The sequence below is a fragment of the Gobio gobio genome (assembly GCF_949357685.1).
Source record: "Gobio gobio genome assembly, chromosome: 22".
In the NCBI taxonomy this organism is placed as follows: Eukaryota; Metazoa; Chordata; class Actinopteri; order Cypriniformes; family Gobionidae; genus Gobio; species Gobio gobio.
Window position 1 is genome coordinate 17,784,875 of NC_137118.1, and position 24,058 is coordinate 17,808,932.

Sequence of the window (24,058 nt, forward strand, 5' to 3'; positions counted from 1 at the left end):
ACGAGTTGGTGTGTAGAAGCCTCATCCGGTGATGTATTCGGCCCAAAATCTGATTGAATCGGGTCATTGTTGCTACAATTCTTTGACGACGAATAACGTAAAAGGCATTATAATCTGATTCATTCTGAAAGCTCAACAGTAGTTTACATCCCTGGAAATTAATGTCCGTCGTTTAACATTTTTAAAATCGTTAACAGTCGGGAAATATTGCTGCCCATTGACTCGTATTCAGCTCTTACCTCGGCTCGCATTCAAGTGTCGCCCGCGCTGCTCGGCTGCTGTGCACAGTAAATCCCGCCTCGTCGAATTTGATTGGATATCGCAAACATTTTGACATTGACGAGCGCTTTTACACCACTGAGACACTGGGACTGAGCAGGCTATAGATTAGAGTTTTGCATGGAGTTTTGCCTCAAGAGGGCTGCGCGGGCCATTCGTCTGGGCTGACGGAAGGATATAGGCTACGTAGTTTTACTATAATTTATTCTTCATATATTTACGTAGCAACGGGCAGGCCCACATTGTCCAGCGGCCCACCGGGAAAACGCCCGGTACGCCAGATGGCCAGTCCGCCCCTGCTGGAAAGGGGGAGAAGATGCGCACACAGAGCTGAACCCACCATTGAGCCATCTTCAGCTCCTGAGGCCCTGCGAGATGCACCAAGGATGGGCTCCAACAATGCCACCCGTAGAGCTATCCAACTCCGAGAGACGTACTGTGCCTACTACTTCAACCAGGAGGGTGCAGTGCCATGGCAGCCGAATTCATAGAATACGCCAAAGGCTCTTTTCAGAGCCACAAAACCCAAAAGCTCTTTTAAGAGCTACCTATTGTTTCTTAAAAGTGCAGATTCCAAGTGTCATAACAATTATTTTTTACATTAAATTAACATGTTGGTTTTATATTTTCATCACCATGTCATAATGTACATAGCCTTTGCCCTTTCAGCCCTGTTTTCAACTAATACATTCATGATTTGAGCAGATTTTCACTGGAGAGAAAATACAAAGGCCTTCACAGAACAAAGAAACTCATACAGGTTTGGAACAACTTGAGGGTGAGTAAATGATGACAGAATTTACATTTTTGGGAGAACTATCCCTTTAAGTGATTGTATTGCGTCGACAGCGCTGTATGATACGACAAATTTAAAATACTTACTGTATTATTCTATATGAACAAAACAATACAGCCATACGATTATTTTAATATGTTTATTTTAGTGCTGTATGTATGTAATATGTATGTGTGTGTGTGTGCAGAAGCCTGGCCCTCCTCAGCACAGAAAGCCTACGAAGGGACGGCAAGAGGCTCTGAAAGAAAACCTCGTCTTCATCTGCTGCTGGTGTTGGAGGCGGCGGCGGTGGTGGTGGATGTGGCAGCGTGGTCATCTGCGTCAGGGGCTCAATTGCTGCCAACAGTCCTCTCTCAAAAGAAGACATTTCCCTTTTTTTTTCTCTTCCTACCCTTGTCATTGATCTCGACAGTTTCCTCCTGCTCTGTCTGTCTGCCTGCATAGTTACAGCAACAATTGATAATCAATGAACATGGCATGATTTTAATGTCAAATCATTCTTTGAAATAATTTATTATATAACGTTATTACGCATTAGGTGTCAACGGTTGTGTGGCCTAAACTTTGCAGCATATGGTTCAGCTCTACACAGATTGACATTGATTTTCTAAATGACTTAACCCTCCTTGATAGTACTGAAATAATAATGTATTTGAGAGCTTTGTTAGGTTCTGCCTGCCTGTGTCACTGCCTGCCTCATCTCCTCTGCTTGAAGGGGCTTGCTGGGTGATGGCCTGGCTGTCTTCTCTGACCTGGCTGTCCTCCTCTGGCTCTGGACTGATGGACTGATGTGAAGGGGGCAGAGGTCGTCTGGGGATGTTGCTGGACGTCTCACGGTCATGAAGGAATGGTGTGAGAAATCCCAACACCGCCATGAAACGCCAGGGTTGGGTCCCAGGCGACCCTGCCCCACTCCTTGTCATTTCCCTTTCTTTTTTCTTCTCCTTCCTAAATCTGTCCCCCAGTGACTTCCATCGGGTCCTACATGTATCCTCTGACATGCAAAAATGTAAATAAATTAAACAATTAATTCAAATACAACAAGTGTTGCTCAAGTGTTTAAACTTGTTTAGTTATTAAAATAAGAACTGAATTAAACATGCCAAATAAAACAGGTTCTGGTATAGATTTCAATTATGCAAGGTTCATAATAAATACATTTTTTTAAGCGTTTACCATCTACCAGCCAACTGACAGATAAACGGTCAAATCCACCTTCCACTCAAATGTAATTCATTATTTTGTGTATGAAAACTGATCACTTTAATATTTTATTCCTCATTTGGCTGGGCGATAGCGCCTATTTGATCCACACATGATATGATATGCTGCCTGTCATTCAATGATAAACAGAGTACACGGACAGAATACAAGCATGATACATACCAGATTCTCCAACCGTCTCTGCCACCTCCTTCCAGGCCTGGTCTCTCCGGTTTGTGTCCCAGTATGTAAACAATGATTGGTCGTCAGGGCAGGACTTAGGGTGGTGGGGGCCCCTGGGCTTGAGTCACTTTCGGGCCCTACCTTCTATACATTACTTTAAATAGAACAAAATGATACATAAGCTATGTATTAGAGCAACACAATTCTGGATAAACTGAGAATAAAAATAGAGATCACGATTCTGAACAAACAACTAAACAAAATAACATAATTTATGTTAATTGCTGAAGTCTATAAAAATTTTTAATTAATCTGAATTATTTATTTAAAAAAAACTTGGGTTTCAATGAATGATTAAATTCCTCAATCAAATACAATCGTTTCATAGATGAATCAGCATCTTTGAACCAATCTCCTGAATGAACGATTCAATGACAAATGTTTTTTAAAAGTAATTTGTCGCCATCTGGTGGCGTAACAATATAATCGATCCAATCGTTATTTGAAGTGCAAAGCTAATTTCAAAAGGTGACTGGTACAGTATACAGTGTTACATGTAAAAAAAAAAGAAAAAATACAAAACGTGAAAATGTATTTATATGACCACTGATTGAAGCTTGAAAAAGTTTTCCAATAAATAAATAAATAATGATTAAAAAAGTTCAAAGTGATCATGTGTTTATTGCAATGCACAAATGTCTTGGTCAGAATGAGAATAAAACACTTATTTACCTGGAAACCATATTGAAAAACAAATCATTTGTATTACATATAAATAGCTAAATCTATGAGTGTATAAATCTTAAAAAAAAAAAAACTGTTCTTGGTAAGTGCTGACATATTGTATAGATTATATACATCTCCATACACATATAGGAAGTGTTAGGCTGACTTTGACCTACAGTATGTCTACTACATCACATATAGCCAGACTCAAAAAGGGATTGACCGGCAAACTTTGCCAAAAAGGCGGCAAGCAAAACAAAATACACAACCGATGGATGGTGGGTAGAGCAACCATTCTCTGGGCAAGTACTCACCATTCAAATGAGTTTTAGGGTGCTTTCACACTTGGTTCGATTGCCTGGAACGAACCCGAGTTCGATTGCGATTGCGGAAATGAGTGAAACACACACAAACACACATTTTTATCAAATCATATGTAATTAATATCGGTTCACTTCCGCGATTTAGTACGATTGCGTTCACATCAGCAGCGAACCGTACCGGAGTTCACATGAACCGTACCCCAGACCACCCTTTTTAAGGGGACTCTGGTACGGTTCGCGGGTGCGCACCCGAGTTCGGAAGACCGTGTTCACATCATCCAAACGAAGCGAACTTCTGACATCAATCGAGTCTCTTCTGATGTTTGTAGTGGCGTTCAGAAGCCTTGACATTAGCATCCTTATTTTGAACGGATTTCGGACCTTTTCGCGCCCAATAAGCACGCACGTTTTCCAATCAACAAACTTTAAATTAAAAATTAAATGACTGACATATTATTGAAAAAAATCAACGTAAAAGGGCGGGGCCCCCTATTGGGCGGGGCCCATGGGCTTCAGGCCAGTCAAGCCCAATGGTAAGTCCGGCCTTGTTGGTCGTAAAGGACCGGGTGATTACCCACCGCAATTATTAGCTTTTCCTCCATTTTAGATCGTTCTTCACTCTTCATTCACCAGTGTTTTAAACGAACGCTATTGGCTAGCGTCTGCTCTAGGATATTTGCATAGGGTGATCTGATTGGATGACGCCTGCGTTGGCGCTTGAAAAGTTGAGAAATCTTCAACTTTTGCCGCTTGCAACCTATGCTTGCAACGCGAGTGAAGCGACGCAACGGAACCCACAATTCAGTTCGGCAACGCATGACGTCACCCATTCAAAGTAAACGAGAAGCGTTGACTACGGCTTAACTCCAAGTCTTCCAGAGTCAAAGCCGATTCAAAAGACCGCTGTTCGCCAGCTTCTGTGTTTACGAGTGGCACGCAGAACCTCCGCAACTCGTACCGTCATTATGTAAAGCCCGCCCACCGACTCTACACACGCTGTGATTGGCCTGACCAGAGTTTGGTTTTTCCCAACGGGGTTATCCAGCCCCCGGAAAGTGTACCTTCCATAGGGGCAGCCATTGCTAACCAAGCCATCACCTGCTGTTAGCATCCCATTGACTCCCATTCACTTTGGCCTCACTTTGACAGCAAATATCCACCCCCGAAAAAAAAAATCCCCTAAAAAACAATTGCATAAAGGGCAGAAATAAAGAATACGTCATGAAATGATTATTTCAACATTAACAACTTGACAGCTCAATAATAAACCATAAGAAAACATAAGATCAAGTACGTGAATTTGCAACAGAACACATGCTATATTATTTTACATTTGATTATTTTATTTAATTCTAAAGAACTCTTAGCCTATTTGGTGCACTTATGACGCCTCATGATGTTCCAAACCTGTATGAGTTTCTTTGTTCTCCTGTAGGCCTACACAAAAGAAGATATTTTGAAGAAAGTTTTTACCAGGCTGCTTTGGGGGCACCATTGACTTCCACAGTAATCTTCCTACGTGTTCAACATAACAAAGAAATGTATACATGTTTGGAACAACTTGATGGTGAATAAATGATGACAGAATTTTCATTTTTGGGTGAACTATCCCTTTAAGAAGTCATTCTGAACCAGGCCTAATCACTTTTTTGAATTTTAAAAATGTTTATTTTCTTTGAATAATTTACTTAAATTATGACTATATTATCGTGTAATTATTTGTCCCATTTTTATCTAAATATTTTTTAAATGTCATAAACTTTAAATGACAGGTTTATTTATTATGTATGATATAGCCTAAATAAATGATAAATTAATAATAACATTTATTAGGCTAGAATCTATAAATTAACCTGTCTAAAAAAATAATAATTCTGTCTGCCAAGCTCTGATAATGTATTGGAATATTATATTAATATATTATCCATTAAAAAAAACTATAGGCCTACCTTTAGAAGCACGGATGTGTCTGTCACATAGACTGGTCTGTCACCACAGTCAGACAGTCTGAGACACTGAAATGCTTCTCATAAAGTGTGCAGTTGGCCTGAGGTTCATCATGAGTTACTGGACAGACCCATTGATACCTTTTTGATATTAATTCAGTTCTATATCTGGAGATCCCCTTGCGTTCTTCAAACGGTGGACGCAACGCAAGCTCGACATGTTTTTAAAAAACCGCGCAAGTTTACAGGCACACTCTGGCACAGCGCATGTTCTCGAGACTCCGCCGCTATAGCAACAAAGCCCGCAATCACGCACAAATGAGCTCCTGTACTACTTATTGTGAAATTGATTCTTTATATTTGCTATCAGTATTCTCCACACTGCAAACTCCGTATGTGTTTATTGAACTATGTGTGGACCTGTGTAAAATACGGGACAAATCGCGTCCCGTATTGGTTTGATACGGAACGCGTCATTTTGCTTGTAAATACGGGACGATTCCGTATTTTACGGGACGGGTGGCAACCCTACGCTAGGGTGCGTCTAGATTTCTAGGCTAGCAAACTGTCCTTCAATACCCCGGTTGCAGGAGTACTGTTATGTCGTTCGACTGCTTGTTTATCGTCACCTGTGCCAGCAGATCCAGCAGGAGTATCCGACACTGTTTTCCCTGACTTCTTCACACCTTTCCTCTTTTCAGATCCTCCCATTATCGTTGTTCCAAAAATTCAAGACATTAATAAATGGAAATTCTCAACAAAAAAAAAGTTTCGTTGTAACTATTATAAAACAGTTTGGGATTGCTGAGCTCACAAACGTACATGTGATCAGGGCGCCATCTTGCACGCCTCCTCTACCCTGAAAAGTTGTATTGAAATTCACTCAGGGAAAAATGTATGATACTTTAATGTTAAAGGCCTGAAAATAACCTAAATATAAAACTGCATTTCTGATCATGTTGTGATTCAAATTTGAGGATGATACTCTTACAAATGTAGCTTCTGTAAGCTTTTATGTCAAAAAAAAAAAAAACAACCTCTAGGCGTCCTTTCAAAAAGGCCCTTTATTTCAGAAGATTTGTAATTGTAAAGAGTAGCGTTTCATTCAAATAAATCTGCAATAAACTGCTAATTATAATGGATATATACAGTTACTGAAAAACTAAAGCAACTATTACAGAATTTACAAAGTGTAAAAAACTAATTTAGTTGATAAGAAGTGCCAGTCTCCACTGCGGTGTGCTGTCGCAAGATGATGCCTTTTGATTGGTTACAACGTCCATCAATCAAACCTTTGTTGGCAAGGCATTGGCTAGGCATTGCCTGCCTTTATCCAACCAAAACCATAGCCGCTTTGACTGACACCTCACGGAGCCTGTAATGCGCTTCCTGTATATAATGAGTCATCAGAAGGCCTGTGATTGAAGGAGAGAGACCTGGGAGGGTTTAACTGGAGCTGAAGACTCTAAACTGCAGGGGAGATCCTCAGAATACTCGCTATTGCATTGAAAATGGACGTGATTAATTACTAATATAACTCAAATACGCTCAAGTAAATGAAGGAGGATTTCTTTGTTTGCCCCCCTCTATTTTTCAGAGTGGACCCTTACACTTACATGCTGGTGTTTATTGGATTCGTCCGATCGGATCTGCACGATAGGAGATGAAAGATGAGTAACTGCATTTATTATGCTGATGTTTAAGTGGCCGGTCCTTTAGCATTTAATTAAATGCTAAATGAAGCATTAAATTAATAATTTATCATTTCATTAATCCTTTAATGCACCACTGCGGATTGAGAGGTTAAACTAATACAAGGAAACATTATTTAATATTTTTTATTCATATGCAAAAATATAGTAAAAATAAATAAATCAAAGTATTTACCAACACATTTTGATGCATGCACAGACATCTAGCATTTCTGAGTGATGATGATGCAGAGGAATCACTGAATCAAAGTTTTGAACTGAGTCAATGAAACAGGTTCAAACTTTTTAATAAAGAAAACGTCCAAATGAAGTTTGTAACTATTCAATAAATGTGTTCAGATCGATGCGCGCTCACGGCTCCGCTCATATGAATGATTCACGTTTTAGTTGCTATGGCGACGCCTGTTATGAATTCTGACGCAGACTCAGACACGCACCGATTGTGTTGTTGATCTGTTGTTGAGAGAGACGACTGAGGCGATTTCACAAACTTTTGCAGAATATTTTCTGTGCTGACCTTGAAATTTTGAAGCTGTTTGGAGGAGACGAGACTTTTATTCTGGAAGAACATCGCAGGAGATATCCTTTACAGAGTTACATTTTTGAGTTGTAGATACTTTTATCTTATTGTTCTTTTCTTATTTTAGGAGTGTCGAGTTTGATTAATTCTTTGTTTTTGTTTTCTTTTTTTTTGGAGGAGTATTTTTGAGGAGAGTTTATTGTATTGTATTGTGTGTTGTTTTGTTTTGTGTTTTGTATTGTTTTTGTTCCAGATTGCAGGAGGATGTCGATGGCGAAGATGATGGGTGAAAGAGAAGGTGAGTGCTTTAACGTTAGTTATGTTATGTTACTGAAATATTTCAGCCTCGGGCCGCTCCATATCCAGGAGAGCTGCTTTCTCTCAGACGGCTGGTCAGGAGGTTTGGAGACAGACAGTGTTCTGATGACCGTGATCAGGCCTGGGCCGGTTGCATAAACCGTTAAGACTAGTCTTACAAGTTAGACATACATTTTTTTTCTTTAAGACTGTTCATACATTTTTTTAAATCAGTTACATAAAAACATAGACTTGCCTAACTGCTAGTGGCTCATACTAGATCTTAAGACACTGTCTTAACGTAATGGCTTAGTTTATGCAACTGGCCCCCAGGATACGCTGCCAGACCAGACCCAGATCACAGATCCAGGAGCTTCCTACACATTTAGCGCTTCTGTCTTCTGAGTTTTCTGTTTCTGTGCCCACAGGTCAGACTGACAGGAAGAGAGCGTGGCAGAGCGGCAGCCGGCAGAGCCCAGATGATCATGGACGTCCGTCCACTCCATCTAAAGGCTTTCGCAGAGGTCAGAATAGGCTTTTATTACACAAGTTATGGCTCAGTTAAAGGGTTAGTTCACCCAAAAATGAAAATGATGTCATTAATTACTCACCCTCATGTCGTTCGACACCCTTAAGACCTTCATCTTCGGAACACAAATGAAGATATTTTTTGTTGAAAGCTGATGGCTGAGAAGGCCTCAGATAGGCCTCCATTGGCATTCAGTACACAGGGTTTTTCCTGGGTCAAAAATGGTCTTCGGTGGTGGCTGACAGACATGACACACGCACGCACAGTAAAAAAAGTCCCCTACCCACATGATCTGCAAGCGCAATACTGACAATACATTTTAAATAAATTCAAAGAAAGTTTGTAACTTTTGCTTATCTTATTTTGATCCCACATGAAAAAATACTATAGTATATTATAGTAAAATTACTCTAGTAAATACTATAGTGTTTTTGAACTGTACTATAGTAAATATACTACAGTAAATAAACAAAGTGTAGTAAATACTATAATATAATACAATATACTACAATTTACTGTAGTATCTTTACTATAGTATGGCTCAAAAACACTATAGTAATTTTACTATAATATACTATAGTATTTCTTCATGTGGGATACCTTGATGTTTGTTTTTGTTCCTCATTTTTACACTATTTACTGATAATTGTTTTGGTATATAATCATATCAATATTAAAAAGTAGTTTTTAAAAAATGAACAAATAGCCTAATTTTCTGCCATATACAATTTCATAAAATTATCAGCTAGCTAACAACAACTTTGTTCTGGGTTCACCTCACAGTCTAAACTAAGTGATTTATAGGCTATTTATTTTACTACACATTATGAACATAAATAAGCTGAAAGACTGGATAATTAAAACTAACTCTTACACCCACTCTTGCTAAATTGTGTAAGCACACTTGTGTTCTCATTTCAGGTGTTCTGAGTAAATTTAAACTGATTCGTTAGTTCAGTGTTGGACAGATCAGTTGTTCTAACCAGTCGTTAAAATGATTCGGTTCATTAGGTTGCGAATCGGACATTAGCAGACGCGTTGTGTGCGAATCCCGTCTGTTAGAACATCGCGAAAGATTTGTCAACACACAGAAAACACTTCATAACTGGACACGATTTGTTTCCCGTTTATTGAAAGTATGCTTTATGTCAGCTGGTCAGAGAATCAGTCAATGTTTTTTGAGCGCATTTCACACCCAGCGGCAATGAAAGGAAAACATCGTCTGATAGCGCCACGTGCAACATGGATTCGGTCTTCCGACCTTTTGATTTTTATTAACGTAATATGTGAAATATTAGAAAGCTAAGAATGCTTATTTTGAAGACAGAGAGAGTGCGAGCGAGGGAGGAGCTCTGATCGTCTCTCTGTCACTCAGTTACAAGCGCAGCATCTATTCTACATCATTCATAAATCACAATAGCTCATCAAATAAAGCTTTGGCGGGACAAAAATTTGTTTTGGCGGCCGCCAAAAAATTTTCAATGTAGGAAAAACCCTGGTACATTTACACTCACAAGACCCATAAAAGGCAATTAAAATGTCGTTACAAAGTCCATCTCACCACAGTGGCTCTACAATAATTTTACGAGGCGACGTCAATAGTTTTTGTGGCAAAAAAAAAATCAAAATAACGCCTTTATTCAACCTCTTCTTGTCTTCCGTGTAGGCCTCCACGACGCATGCGCGAGAATATGACGTAGCGCCGGCGTTTGGGTGAACTAACCCTTTAACAAATAATGTGTCATTGAAAATAACAATTTCATGTGACCACTGACATTGATTATTAATATTATTAAAAATGTCTTGACCAGGCACCATGTCCACATCATATTTGTCCCTCTCTGAGGACAATATAGTGAGGCGGTTCTGCAGAGAGTCGTTGAGCCTTAGCAGCCGAGGCTCGTACATCACGAGCTCAACAGGTGAGACTGAAATAAGGCTGGGCAGTGTACAGTCACATTGAATTTCATTTTACTGGTGACCTTTTTTTTAAGTAAAACGTAAGTTATGTCATTTTATCACTGCCTAATTGGACGTCAGAGATGTTTCTAATCATTCAGTTTTGTTTTCTTCATTTCAGAAAAACCCACAGAATGTAAGAAGAGGAAACGAGTTCGTTCTTTCCTCAGGAACGTGTGTAAGGCTGTGAGGCGCTCGCTCCTCTGCTGTTGTCTCAGTGATGTGGATGTTGTGGAGTCTTTTGTTCCTCCAGCGGATCTGGAGCCAGAGCCCGATCCTGGTCCATCATCACCTGATCCAGATCACTCCGGCGTCAAGCCAAATAATGGTCAATCTGCAGACATTATTTCTCCAACATTGTTTTAAACAGAATTATTATCGTCTTGTTTGCACTGATATTTTTTAATATAAAACAAAGGATCTAGCAATCACAGATCCAGGAGCTTCCTACACATTTAGCGCTTCTGTCTTCTGAGTTTTCTGTTTCTGTGCCAACAGGTCGGACTGACAGGAAGAGAGAGTGGCAGAGCGGCAGCCGGCAGAGCCCAGATGATCATGGACGTCCGTCCACTCCATCTAAAGGCTTTCGCAGAGGTCAGAATAGGCTTTTATTACACAAGTTATGGCTCAGTTAACAAAATAATGTGTCATTGAAAATAGAAAGTTGAAAAAAATAAAACATAAAGTAACAATTTCACCATTGACATTGATTATTAATATTATTAAAAATGTCTTCAGCAGGCATCATGTCCACATCATATTTGTCCCTCTCTGAGGACAATACAGTGAGGCGGTTCTGCAGAGAGTCGTTGAGCCTTAGCAGCAGAGGCTCGTACATCGTCGATTGGAGGTGGAGTGGCGATAGATCGGATAGCCGAAACGAACAGGGCAGTTGGAGCGACGAAGAGTGGATGTGCCATCCGCTGCCAGGTCAAGTTCCCGTCGAGCCAACGGAGACTTCAAATGGCCTTATGGAGGCTTCACCGGTGAACACGAGCTCAACAGGTGAGACTGAAATAAGGCTGGGCAGTGTACAGTCACATTGGATTTCATTTTACTGGGAACCTTTTTTTAAAGTAAAAGTATTATTTATTATTAAAATTATTAAAGACATTATTTCTCCAACATTGTTTTAAACAGTATTATTATCGTCTTGTTTGCAAGCTCATACATTTCTCATATTTTGTTTTTCAGACTCCTTTGAGACTCTCTATAACGTGGGAGAGATGATTGGATCCGGAACTTTTGGGAGAGTGTTCAAGGGAACACGGAAGTTTGATGGCAAAAAGGTAAAGCAATCTTGCTGAATTGTACAAACATTTTTGCTCTTGCATGCATCAAAACATTCTTAATACAGATGGGTTAATACTTAGATGCTCAAATCGTAAATGTTATGTGCAAAGTCAGGCGCTTGAATACCGTTATTGAACGCTGTTTTTTTTTTTGCAGGTTGCCATCAAGCAGATGCACAAGATTGACAATGATCGTTATCTTGATATTGTAAGTTGGTCAAAAGTTGTATTTGTTGTTTAAGTGCTGTTTGTTGTTTAAGTGCTGATTACTGTAGTCAATACACCTGTAGGAAGCATTAGGTGTAAATGTAATAGATCAATAAACCTGGAAAGGCTCTGATGATCGTGTCTGTAAAGATCAAAGAAAAGTACATTTAAAAATGATAGGTTTTCTTCAGATTTTTACCCAGCTAACCTTCTGTCTACTACTTTTCTCTAGCCCGGGCATCCCGAACCTCTCGTTACAGAAGTGGCGCTGCTGCTAATGATGAGGCATGAACCCATAAGCCCCTACGTCGTCCGACTGTACGACTGGTTTGAACATCCTCGGACATTCGTTCTCATAATGGAGTTCCCTGACCCCTGCGAGAGCTTGCTGGACTTCATCATTCGTCATTCGTGTCAACTGGATGAAACAACAGCACGGGTCATCCTGCGACAGGCTGCGCTGGCGGTACAGCACTGCATCGAGCATGGCGTTTTTCATAATGACGTTCATGCAGAGAATTTCCTGGTGAAGACAAACACGTTAGAGCTCAAGCTGATCGACTTTGGCTGCGGTCAGCTACTTAGTGGTGATGGCTACGAGACAAAAATATACCGTGGTGAGTATTTTTGGAGTGTGGAAACCTGGATGTAGTGACTTTCTGATTATTTGATGCTTTGAAGAAATTGCTCAACAATGTGCAAAAATGTCTTGCTCACAGGATTACCTTCTTACTGCCCACCTGAAGTCTTCACAGAATCTCGATTCCACGCCGTCCCAGCAAATGTCTGGGCTCTAGGGGTGTTGTTGTACCTGATGGTTAACGGACGTTCTCCCTTTGGCAATAGAACGGAAATCACACAGGCCAAAGTTACATTTCAGAACTCCAACTTATCCAAAGGTGAGTGAAGAATATCGATAAACACACACACATAAAGCAAAGGCTCTGTTTAGAAACAGGTAAAGGTGAAGTATGTAAGATGTTTCAAGTTGAAATGCATTCAGTTTATAGTTCACCAGATGCTGTTTTCATAATTGCCAACATTCGTGTCACATGGTCATCATGACTAACCAGCTCTCTCCTTAATAAAATGTGTACAGAATGCAGTGATCTGATTAGCCAGTGCCTAGCCCGGGATCCAACGAAACGGCCGACGTTAGAGCAGGTGTTACAACATGAATGGATTAGAAATGATCTGGAGAAGTTCAGGAGAAGTTCAGGAGATTCACTCGATCAGTGATTTCAGGTGTGAGGTAGTGTAACAGACAGAGTAGGATTAATATCATTTATCTTCAATTCTGGATTATTTGTAGTGAGGTTTTCAAATTTGTGTTCATGTTCTTGTTATAGTCAAGTCAAGTCAGCTTCATTTATACGGCGCTTTATACAATACAGATTGTTTCACAGCAGCTTCACAGTAATAAACAGGAAAATAACACAATTAGTGATGCAATTGCAAGAATTCAGTTCTGTTGTAAATCAGCTAAAAAAAAAAAAAACATTCATGAGTTCACATGTTCATATAATCTTTGTATTGGATAGGAGATAACACTTGCTGTCCTTGGTGGAGGGCTTGAGCTCGAGACTTGACCAGAAGTCCAACCCCGACCTGACAGGAACCCAAGCCGATCCTGGTCCATCATCACCTGATCCAAACCACTCCGGTGTCAAGCCAAATAATGGTCAATCTGCCGGGGATGAGGGCTTCCCACTGATGACCAACCTCTTGCGGCCATACCCTGGACATCACATCCCACCAGAGAAAAGGGTGTTCAATTACCGCCTCAGCCGGGCTAGGTTGGTAGTTGAGTGCGCCTTTGGCATCCTCTCAGCTCGGTGGCGGATGTACCGCCCGTGTCATTGCAACCAGTCCAGAGGTTGCAGAGGTGTGTGTGAAGGCCACATGTGTGTTGCACAACTTCCTGCGCATGAAGACACTGGAAAGCAGGGGTGGACTGGGGCAAAAAAGTGGCCCTGGACTTTCTGGCACAAAGCGGCCCATCACACCCGGTGTGCAACACACCTCACCATAAACCCACCAGCTCATTATACACAGGGCAATTTTAAACACAGAAGCTATTTATACAAAAATATGAATTATATGAATTGTTTTATTGAAATGCTTATCATACTGAATGACAGGCATACTTCTTCAGTTTATAATTTGTCTTTCCTGGTGCACATGGCAAATTGTATTTATTTTTTTTTGTATACAAATTTTGATTTCTCTTTTCCATACACTGTAGTTTAATATCATTAAGTTCAATACCTACCATAAAATCAGACCATATAAAATGCTATTGTCTAGAACAGAGTCCTGCACAGCTCCGATTTTGTAAACCCGCACCCGCCCGTACCCGCAGTGCTTAAAACCGCATCCGACCCCTTCTCCGACAACAGCACTAATTAAAATCCGCACCCGACCCGACCCGCTTAAAATAGAACCGACGCCCGACCCGCACCCGCAATAAAGTCAGTTTAGCATATTACATTATAGACACTGTGGCGAGGCCGAGGGACCGTGAGGGCGGGACGAGGCGGCGCTCATCAGGGAGGATGAGCGCCAGCTGAGCGTGCCCCTGGGTCGAGGTGGGGTGGCTGCCGTCCGCGAGGGGGCGAAGGAGTCCCCAGCGCTTGCCCGGAGCCGAAGCCTGCTGCCGCCCGCCATATTGGGGAGGAGCCGGAGCGCTGCCGTCCGCCAGGTTGGGGAGGAGCAGGGAGCGCGGGACGGGGACTCGCTTCCGGCCGCCCTCAGAAGGAGGAGCCACCGCCAGCGGCCAGGGGGCGGAGGAGTGTCGAGCCGTCCACCGGCCGTCCAGTACCACCGCATGGCACCGCGAGGAAGAGCCTCTCGGCTGGCTGAGGACCGAGCGGCAGTGTGTCTGGGAACCGGACCAGAATTTTTTTTTTTTTTTTTTCTTTTCTCCTCTCTCCACTCTCTCGTCTCTGTCGCTCCTCATGCTCCCCGCTCCGTTCTCTCACCTCGCTGTTCTTACCCCCAGGTCCCGCGGCCGCCGTGATCGCCTGCGAAGGGCGTTGGGGGTATGTGGCGAGCAGCGAGGCCGAGGGACCGTGAGGGCGGGACGAGGCGGCGCACATCAGGGAGGATGAGCGCCAGCTGAGCGCCGCAGCGATCTCGGCCCTCGCGGAGGAGTGAGGGACTATAAAGGAGGAGCGACGACAGTGAGGGACGAGAGAGGACCAGGCCTGGATTTTGTGTTATGTTTTATTTTGTGTTCGCTGCAGTCGTCCGTGAGGGGCTGCAGCTTTTTATTTTCATTTTGTGTTTGTTTGTATGTAGGCGGCAGTCGACCGTGAGGGGCTGTCGCCGCCATTTTATTTTGATTAAATGTTTTGATTGTCCGCCGGTTCCCGCCTCCTTCTTCCCGTACAAACAACGTTTACTACAGACACACTTACAAAAATGTTTATTGCCAGCATACATAAGTTATTACACGACCATTAACTTAAGGACAACTTCGGGACATTCTAAAACGCTTAACGTGGCTTAATGTAGGTAAGACACTGTTATTAAGAGACCAAACTCAGTAAACATAATACTAATAACGTATACTATGTACAAAAGTACAAAAGTGGCTTAATGTAGGCTACTAAGACAGTGTTATTAAGAGACTAAACGCAGGAACCATAACAAAAATACTGTTCGATTGAACTGCGTGTGCTTGGTTTTGTTACCACAGTTAGCTGCGTGCTTCCTCAGCGATGAACTTCCACATTTGCGGCTATCTTTTCTTCAACTCCTCATGATCCATCTCGACGAGTGCAGGCAGAGCGCGCGCGCGGTTGTGATTCTCCTGGGAGGAGAACAAATAAACTGATATGGATTTGAAAATCAACTTGAAATACAGGCAAGGCATATTTTTGTATATGCATATTTTCAGGAACACATCTACAATATACATGCATATATTTTTATATATAGGCCTATATTCGTTTGCACGTGACTTTTTAAAACCCGTGTTTAGACCCGTGTTCTCCCTTGTCCGACCCGCACCCGTATCCGACACAGTAGGATGTTTTTCACCCGTTTCAGCAATATTCGCGGGTCACCCGTCACCCGTGCAGGACTCTGGTCTAGAAGACTTAGGATGTAGTGCAGAATGTGGACTGTTTTAGGGTGCCTTTCTAGTGGCTATAGTATCTAGACATCTGTAATTTTATGGAATTGAGCTCAAATAGTGGAAAAGAGTTTAAAAATGATATGAAAAATACAGCATATTAAAATGATTTCTGAAGGATCATGTGACACTTACTGAAGTAATGATGCTGAAAAGTCAGCTTTTACAGAAATAAATTACATTTTACAATACATTCTCATAGAAAACAACTAGGCCTATTGGAAATTGTATCAATATTTCTTAATATTTGTGGTTTTACTGTATTTTTGATCAAATAAATTCAGCCTTCTTCTTTCAAAAACAATTTAAGAAGTCTTAATTATTTCAAACTTTTGATTACCAGTGTGTAAAATAATGCATGTAACTAGCAAATTATATATTTATTTTCATATGTCACTTTCCATTGGCCACTTGAATATGAAAGTTGCCAGTTTTAGCATGATATATGAGAAAGATATTTTGAGTATTATGAATCATTTGAAAATGATTGTGAAATTACTGAAGAAAGCCTGGAAACAGAAAGACAAACATTCCCTCTGATATGCTGAAAACTGAGACACCTACGCTAATGTTTCTTTGTGCATTCTGTAACAACAATAAGTTCTGGGGAATAATGAATTCAAATGGTATGAATATTCATGAGTTTAGGAATATTATTAGCTTGTTGTACAGAAAAATTAATGTATAACGGAACCTTTAATCATTTAAAAGTAACCTTTATCCAAATTGATTTCTTCATCAATTATCAATCTTACAAACCTTAAGAAACATTGATCTGTTTGATCAGGACAAATAATATCTCTTATGTTTGCACAATTTGTATTACTAAAGTAGTAATACATGAAAATCAAGCTTAAATGGGTAGCTTAGATCTTACGCTTCAGTGACTTCGAGATTTGTGAGCAAAACAATAAGGATTCAGTTTAATGCAATTATTGAGTTTTAATAAAACACTATAGAATACAAAGCTACGAATCACACGGGGGTAAATATGCATATATATAGGAGAAACAAACGATATGGTACAAACAAGGAAAAATCAAACTTAACGAATAAAATCAAAGGGAAAAGAATGATGGAAAGAGAGAATCCACGAGGGAGAGAGAGATGAGAGAGATGAGAGAGAGAGAGAGAGAGAGAGAGAGAGAGAGAGAGAGAGAGAGAGAGAGAGAGAGAGAGAGAGAGAGAGACAGACAGTTCAATCACTTCACCAAAACCCTTCAGACATTTATGATTTCGTGAATCAGGATTAATTCAGACAACCTCGTACAAGCAGTTAAAGGTGAAATATAATACTTGCATTAGGCTCTCTCGTGTACGTGTCTGAGTTCGAATCGTCGTGGAAGTTCGCTAAGGAGGTGAGTCCGGAGAATTTCTGTGAAGTTCAGGAAAGTCGCTCCAGAAGTTGCAGGTCTCTCTCTCTTGGCTTGGTGCCAAAGGAATCCCTCTCTCAAAGGAAGGTCAAAGGCCAGGGTCCTTGTAGTGGCGGAATGGCGGAGCGCAAGGAGTTCATGATAACTTCTGCATTTATAGATGGAGTGGCCGAGCCCGACTTATGGAAAGATCCAATCACGTCCGTGGAGAGATCTTCTCGAGAAGGCGCGAGTGTTCCATTGTTCTCTGAACCCCCCTCCTCTGAGTTAATCAATAGGGTGGAAATTCTAAGCCTCTTTTTCTTTAGAAAGCTGGTATTTCTGAAATTATGCATCAAAATCTGATTTTTGAACCAAATTTGGCCTAGTCATAATTTTGCGATAACAGAGATACTAAGAACGGTCATTCTGCGATTTGCGCGTCCAGATATACAAGATTATCACAGTTACTGGCATACAGGTTTTGATTGGCAACAGTAAACATCCTAGTTATTCTAATACATTGTATAAAGACATGAAATCAACGGATTATATATATTTGAACATTATTAAGACAGTTCTTTAAGTCCCATGTTTTAAGTAAAACGTGTCGTGCAAGAATTGTCTTCTTTCAGCACTGATATGTGTGTGTGTGTAAAGTCATGTGGATGCCTTCAGACGGTACAATTCGATGCTCCATTCTGTAGACTCAGACAATCTGGCGGACATCGTGGTTGTTCATTAACTTCGATATCTCTTACACACACACCCCATTGTCTATGTCTGATTTGATTAGGAGAGTCACGAGTTGGTGTGTAGAAGCCTCATCCGGTGATGTATTCGGCCCAAAATCTGATTGAATCGGGTCATTGTTGCTACAATTCTTTGACGACGAATAACGTAAAAGGCATTATAATCTGATTCATTCTGAAAGCTCAACAGTAGTTTACATCCCTGGAAATTAATGTCCGTCGTTTAACATTTTTAAAATCGTTAACAGTCGGGAAATATTGCTGCCCATTGACTCGTATTCAGCTCTTACCTCGGCTCGCATTCAAGTGTCGCCCGCGCTGCTCGGCTGCTGTGCACAGTAAATCCCGCCTCGTCGAATTTGATTGGATATCGCAAACATTTTGACATTGACGAGCGCTTTTACACCACTGAGACACTGGGACTGAGCAGGCTATGGATTAGAGTTTTGCATGGAGTTTTGCCTCAAGAGGGCTGCGCGGGCCATTCGTCTGGGCTGACGGAAGGATATAGGCTACGTAGTTTTACTATAATTTATTCTTCATATATTTACGTAGCAACGGGCAGGCCCACATTGTCCAGCGGCCCACCGGGAAAACGCCCGGTACGCCAGATGGCCAGTCCGCCCCTGCTGGAAAGGGGGAGAAGATGCGCACACAGAGCTGAACCCACCATTGAGCCATCTTCAGCTCCTGAGGCCCTGCGAGATGCACCAAGGATGGGCTCCAACAATGCCACCCGTAGAGCTATCCAACTCCGAGAGACGTACTGTGCCTACTACTTCAACCAGGAGGGTGCAGTGCCATGGCAGCCGAATTCATAGAATACGCCAAAGGCTCTTTTCAGAGCCACAAAACCCAAAAGCTCTTTTAAGAGCTACCTATATTTTTCTTAAAAGTGCAGATTCCAAGTGTCATAACAATTATTTTTTACATTAAATTAACATGTTGGTTTTATATTTTCATCACCATGTCATAATGTACATAGCCTTTGCCCTTTCAGCCCTGTTTTCAACTAATACATTCATGATTTGAGCAGATTTTCACTGGAGAGAAAATACAAAGGCCTTCACAGAACAAAGAAACTCATACAGGTTTGGAACAACTTGAGGGTGAGTAAATGATGACAGAATTTACATTTTTGGGAGAACTATCCCTTTAAGTGATTGTATTGCGTCGACAGCGCTGTATGATACGACAAATTTAAAATACTTACTGTATTATTCTATATGAACATGAGAAAACAATACAGCCATACGATTATTTTAATATGTTTATTTTAGTGCTGTATGTATGTAATATGTATGTGTGTGTGTGTGCAGAAGCCTGGCCCTCCTCAGCACAGAAAGCCTACGAAGGGACGGCAAGAGGCTCTGAAAGAAAACCTCGTCTTCATCTGCTGCTGGTGTTGGAGGCGGCGGCGGTGGTGGTGGATGTGGCAGCGTGGTCATCTGCGTCAGGGGCTCAATTGCTGCCAACAGTCCTCTCTCAAAAGAAGACATTTCCCTTTTTTTTATCTTCCTACCCTTGTCATTGATCTCGACAGTTTCCTCCTGCTCTGTCTGTCTGCCTGCATAGTTACAGCAACAATTGATAATCAATGAACATGGCATGATTTTAATGTCAAATCATTCTTTGAAATAATTTATTATATAACGTTATTACGCATTAGGTGTCAACGGTTGTGTGGCCTAAACTTTGCAGCATATGGTTCAGCTCTACACAGATTGACATTGATTTTCTAAATGACTTAACCCTCCTTGATAGTACTGAAATAATAATGTATTTGAGAGCTTTGTTAGGTTCTGCCTGCCTGTGTCACTGCCTGCCTCATCTCCTCTGCTTGAAGGGGCTTGCTGGGTGATGGCCTGGCTGTCTTCTCTGACCTGGCTGTCCTCCTCTGGCTCTGGACTGATGGACTGATGTGAAGGGGGCAGAGGTCGTCTGGGGATGTTGCTGGACGTCTCACGGTCATGAAGGAATGGTGTGAGAAATCCCAACACCGCCATGAAACGCCAGGGTTGGGTCCCAGGCGACCCTGCCCCACTCCTTGTCATTTCCCTTTCTTTTTTCTTCTCCTTCCTAAATCTGTCCCCCAGTGACTTCCATCGGGTCCTACATGTATCCTCTGACATGCAAAAATGTAAATAAATTAAACAATTAATTCAAATACAACAAGTGTTGCTCAAGTGTTTAAACTTGTTTAGTTATTAAAATAAGAACTGAATTAAACTTGCCAAATAAAACAGGTTCTGGTATAGATTTCAATTATGCAAGGTTCATAATAAATACATTTTTTTAAGCGTTTACCATCTACCAGCCAACTGACAGATAAACGGTCAAATCCACCTTCCACTCAAATGTAATTCATTATTTTGTGTATGAAAACTGATCACTTTAATATTTTATTCCTCATTTGGCTGGGCGATAGCGCCTATTTGATCCACACATGATATGATATGCTGCCTGTCATTCAATGATAAACAGAGTACACGGACAGAATACAAGCATGATACATACCAGATTCTCCAACCGTCTCTGCCACCTCCTTCCAGGCCTGGTCTCTCCGGTTTGTGTCCCAGTATGTAAACAATGATTGGTCGTCAGGGCAGGACTTAGGGTGGTGGGGGCCCCTGGGCTTGAGTCACTTTCGGGCCCTACCTTCTATACATTACTTTAAATAGAACAAAATGATACATAAGCTATGTATTAGAGCAACACAATTCTGGATAAACTGAGAATAAAAATAGAGATCACGATTCTGAACAAACAACTAAACAAAATAACATAATTTATGTTAATTGCTGAAGTCTATAAAAAATTTTAATTAATCTGAATTATTTATTTAAAAAAAACTTGGGTTTGAATGAATGATTAAATTCCTCAATCAAATACAATCGTTTCATAGATGAATCAGCATCTTTGAACCAATCTCCTGAATGAACGATTCAATGACAAATGTTTTTTAAAAGTAATTTGTCGCCATCTGGTGGCGTAACAATATAATCGATCCAATCGTTATTTGAAGTGCAAAGCTAATTTCAAAAGGTGACTGGTACAGTATACAGTGTTACATGTAAAAAAAAAAAAGAAAAAATACAAAACGTGAAAATGTATTTATATGACCACTGATTGAAGCTTGAAAAAGTTTTCCAATAAATAAATAAATAATGATTAAAAAAGTTCAAAGTGATCATGTGTTTATTGCAATGCACAAATGTCTTGGTCAGAATGAGAATAAAACACTTATTTACCTGGAAACCATATTGAAAAACAAATCATTTGTATTACATATAAATAGCTAAATCTATGAGTGTATAAATCTTAAAAAAAAAAAAACTGTTCTTGGTAAGTGCTGACATATTGTATAGATTATATACATCTCCATACACATATAGGAAGTGTTAGGCTGACTTTGACCTACAGTATGTCTACTACATCACATATAGCCAGACTCAAAAAGGGATTGACCGGCAAACTTTGCCAAAAAGGCGGCAAGCAAAACAAAATACACAACCGATGGATGGTGGGTAGAGCAACCATTCTCTGGGCAAGTACTCACCATTCAAATGAGTTTTAGGGTGCTTTCACACTTGGTTCGATTGCCTGGAACGAACCCGAGTTCGATTGCGATTGCGGAAATGAGTGAAACACACACAAACACACATTTTTATCAAATCATATGTAATTAATATCGGTTCACTTCCGCGATTTAGTACGATTGCGTTCACATCAGCAGCGAACCGTACCGGAGTTCACATGAACCGTACCCCAGACCACCCTTTTTAAGGGGACTCTGGTACGGTTCGCGGGTGCGCACCCGAGTTCGGAAGACCGTGTTCACATCATCCAAACGAAGCGAACTTCTGACATCAATCGAGTCTCTTCTGATGTTTGTAGTGGCGTTCAGAAGCCTTGACATTAGCATCCTTATTTTGAACGGATTTCGGACCTTTTCGCGCCCAATAAGCACGCACGTTTTCCAATCAACAAACTTTAAATTAAAAATTAAATGACTGACATATTATTGAAAAAAATCAACGTAAAAGGGCGGGGCCCCCTATTGGGCGGGGCCCATGGGCTTCAGCCCAGTCAAGCCCAATGGTAAGTCCGGCCTTGTTGGTCGTAAAGGACCGGGTGATTACCCACCGCAATTATTAGCTTTTCCTCCATTTTAGATCGTTCTTCACTCTTCATTCACCAGTGTTTTAAACGAACGCTATTGGCTAGCGTCTGCTCTAGGATATTTGCATAGGGTGATCTGATTGGATGACGCCTGCGTTGGCGCTTGAAAAGTTGAGAAATCTTCAACTTTTGCCGCTTGCAACCTATGCTTGCAACGCGAGTGAAGCGACGCAACGGAACCCACAATTCAGTTCGGCAACGCATGACGTCACCCATTCAAAGTAAACGAGAAGCGTTGACTACGGCTTAACTCCAAGCTTAACTCCAAGTCTTCCAGAGTCAAAGCCGATTCAAAAGACCGCTGTTCGCCAGCTTCTGTGTTTACGAGTGGCACGCAGAACCTCCGCAACTCGTACCGTCATTATGTAAAGCCCGCCCACCGACTCTACACACGCTGTGATTGGCCTGACCAGAGTTTGGTTTTTCCCAACGGGGTAATCCAGCCCCCGGAAAGTGTACCTTCCATAGGGGCAGCCATTGCTAACCAAGCCATCACCTGCTGTTAGCATCCCATTGACTCCCATTCACTTTGGCCTCACTTTGACAGCAAATATCCACCCCCGAAAAAAAAAATCCCCTAAAAAACAATTGCATAAAGGGCAGAAATAAAGAATACGTCATGAAATGATTATTTCAACATTAACAACTTGACAGCTCAATAATAAACCATAAGAAAACATAAGATCAAGTACGTGAATTTGCAACAGAACACATGCTATATTATTTTACATTTGATTATTTTATTTAATTCTAAAGAACTCTTAGCCTATTTGGTGCACTTATGACGCCTCATGATGTTCCAAACCTGTATGAGTTTCTTTGTTCTCCTGTAGGCCTACACAAAAGAAGATATTTTGAAGAAAGTTTTTACCAGGCTGCTTTGGGGGCACCATTGACTTCCACAGTAATCTTCCTACGTGTTCAACATAACAAAGAAATGTATACATGTTTGGAACAACTTGATGGTGAATAAATGATGACAGAATTTTCATTTTTGGGTGAACTATCCCTTTAAGAAGTCATTCTGAACCAGGCCTAATCACTTTTTTGAATTTTAAAAATGTTTATTTTCTTTGAATAATTTACTTAAATTATGACTATATTATCGTGTAATTATTTGTCCCATTTTTATCTAAATATTTTTTAAATGTCATAAACTTTAAATGACAGGATTATTTATTATGTATGATATAGCCTAAATAAATGATAAATTAATAATAACATTTATTAGGCTAGAATCTATAAATTAACCTGTCTAAAAAAATAATAATTCTGTCTGCCAAGCTCTGATAATGTATTGGAATATTATATTAATATATTATCCATTAAAAAAAACTATAGGCCTACCTTTAGAAGCACGGATGTGTCTGTCACATAGACTGGTCTGTCACCACAGTCAGACAGTCTGAGACACTGAAATGCTTCTCATAAAGTGTGCAGTTGGCCTGAGGTTCATCATGAGTTACTGGACAGACCCATTGATACCTTTTTGATATTAATTCAGTTCTATATCTGGAGATCCCCTTGCGTTCTTCAAACGGTGGACGCAACGCAAGCTCGACATGTTTTTAAAAAACCGCGCAAGTTTACAGGCACACTCTGGCACAGCGCATGTTCTCGAGACTCCGCCGCTATAGCAACAAAGCCCGCAATCACGCACAA

General features: G+C 40.9%; 2 protein-coding genes across 2 annotated transcripts; both read left to right on the top strand.

Moving 5' to 3' along the window:
* Positions 1–6,897: 6,897 nt before the first annotated feature.
* Positions 6,898–10,839, top strand: LOC307119173 (uncharacterized protein; the record flags this gene model as incomplete). Its single annotated transcript, XM_079805252.1, has 4 exons — positions 6,898–7,986; positions 8,414–8,509; positions 10,326–10,436; positions 10,595–10,839. The coding sequence occupies exons 1-4, from the start codon at positions 7,953–7,955 to the stop codon at positions 10,837–10,839; spliced, it is 486 nt and encodes a 161-aa protein (XP_079661378.1). The 5' UTR covers positions 6,898–7,952.
* A 1,371-nt stretch (positions 10,840–12,210) lies between these two features.
* LOC307118473 (serine/threonine-protein kinase pim-3-like) lies at positions 12,211–15,334 on the top strand. The gene is made up of 3 exons (XM_079804098.1): positions 12,211–12,589; positions 12,692–12,871; positions 13,514–15,334. Exons 1-3 carry the CDS (start codon positions 12,250–12,252, stop codon positions 13,546–13,548), a joined length of 555 nt encoding a protein of 184 aa, XP_079660224.1. The 5' UTR covers positions 12,211–12,249; the 3' UTR covers positions 13,549–15,334.
* The last annotated feature ends 8,724 nt before the right edge of the window (positions 15,335–24,058 follow it).

Coding starts and splice junctions, on each gene's coding strand:
- LOC307118473 (XM_079804098.1), top strand. CDS start 12,250: ATGATGAGGCATGAACCCATAAGCCCCTACGTCGTCCGACTGTACGAC. Junction 12,590..12,691: donor CGAGACAAAAATATACCGTG/GTGAGTATTTTT, acceptor TCTTGCTCACAG/GATTACCTTCTTACTGCCCA. Junction 12,872..13,513: donor GAACTCCAACTTATCCAAAG/GTGAGTGAAGAA, acceptor TGTATTGGATAG/GAGATAACACTTGCTGTCCT.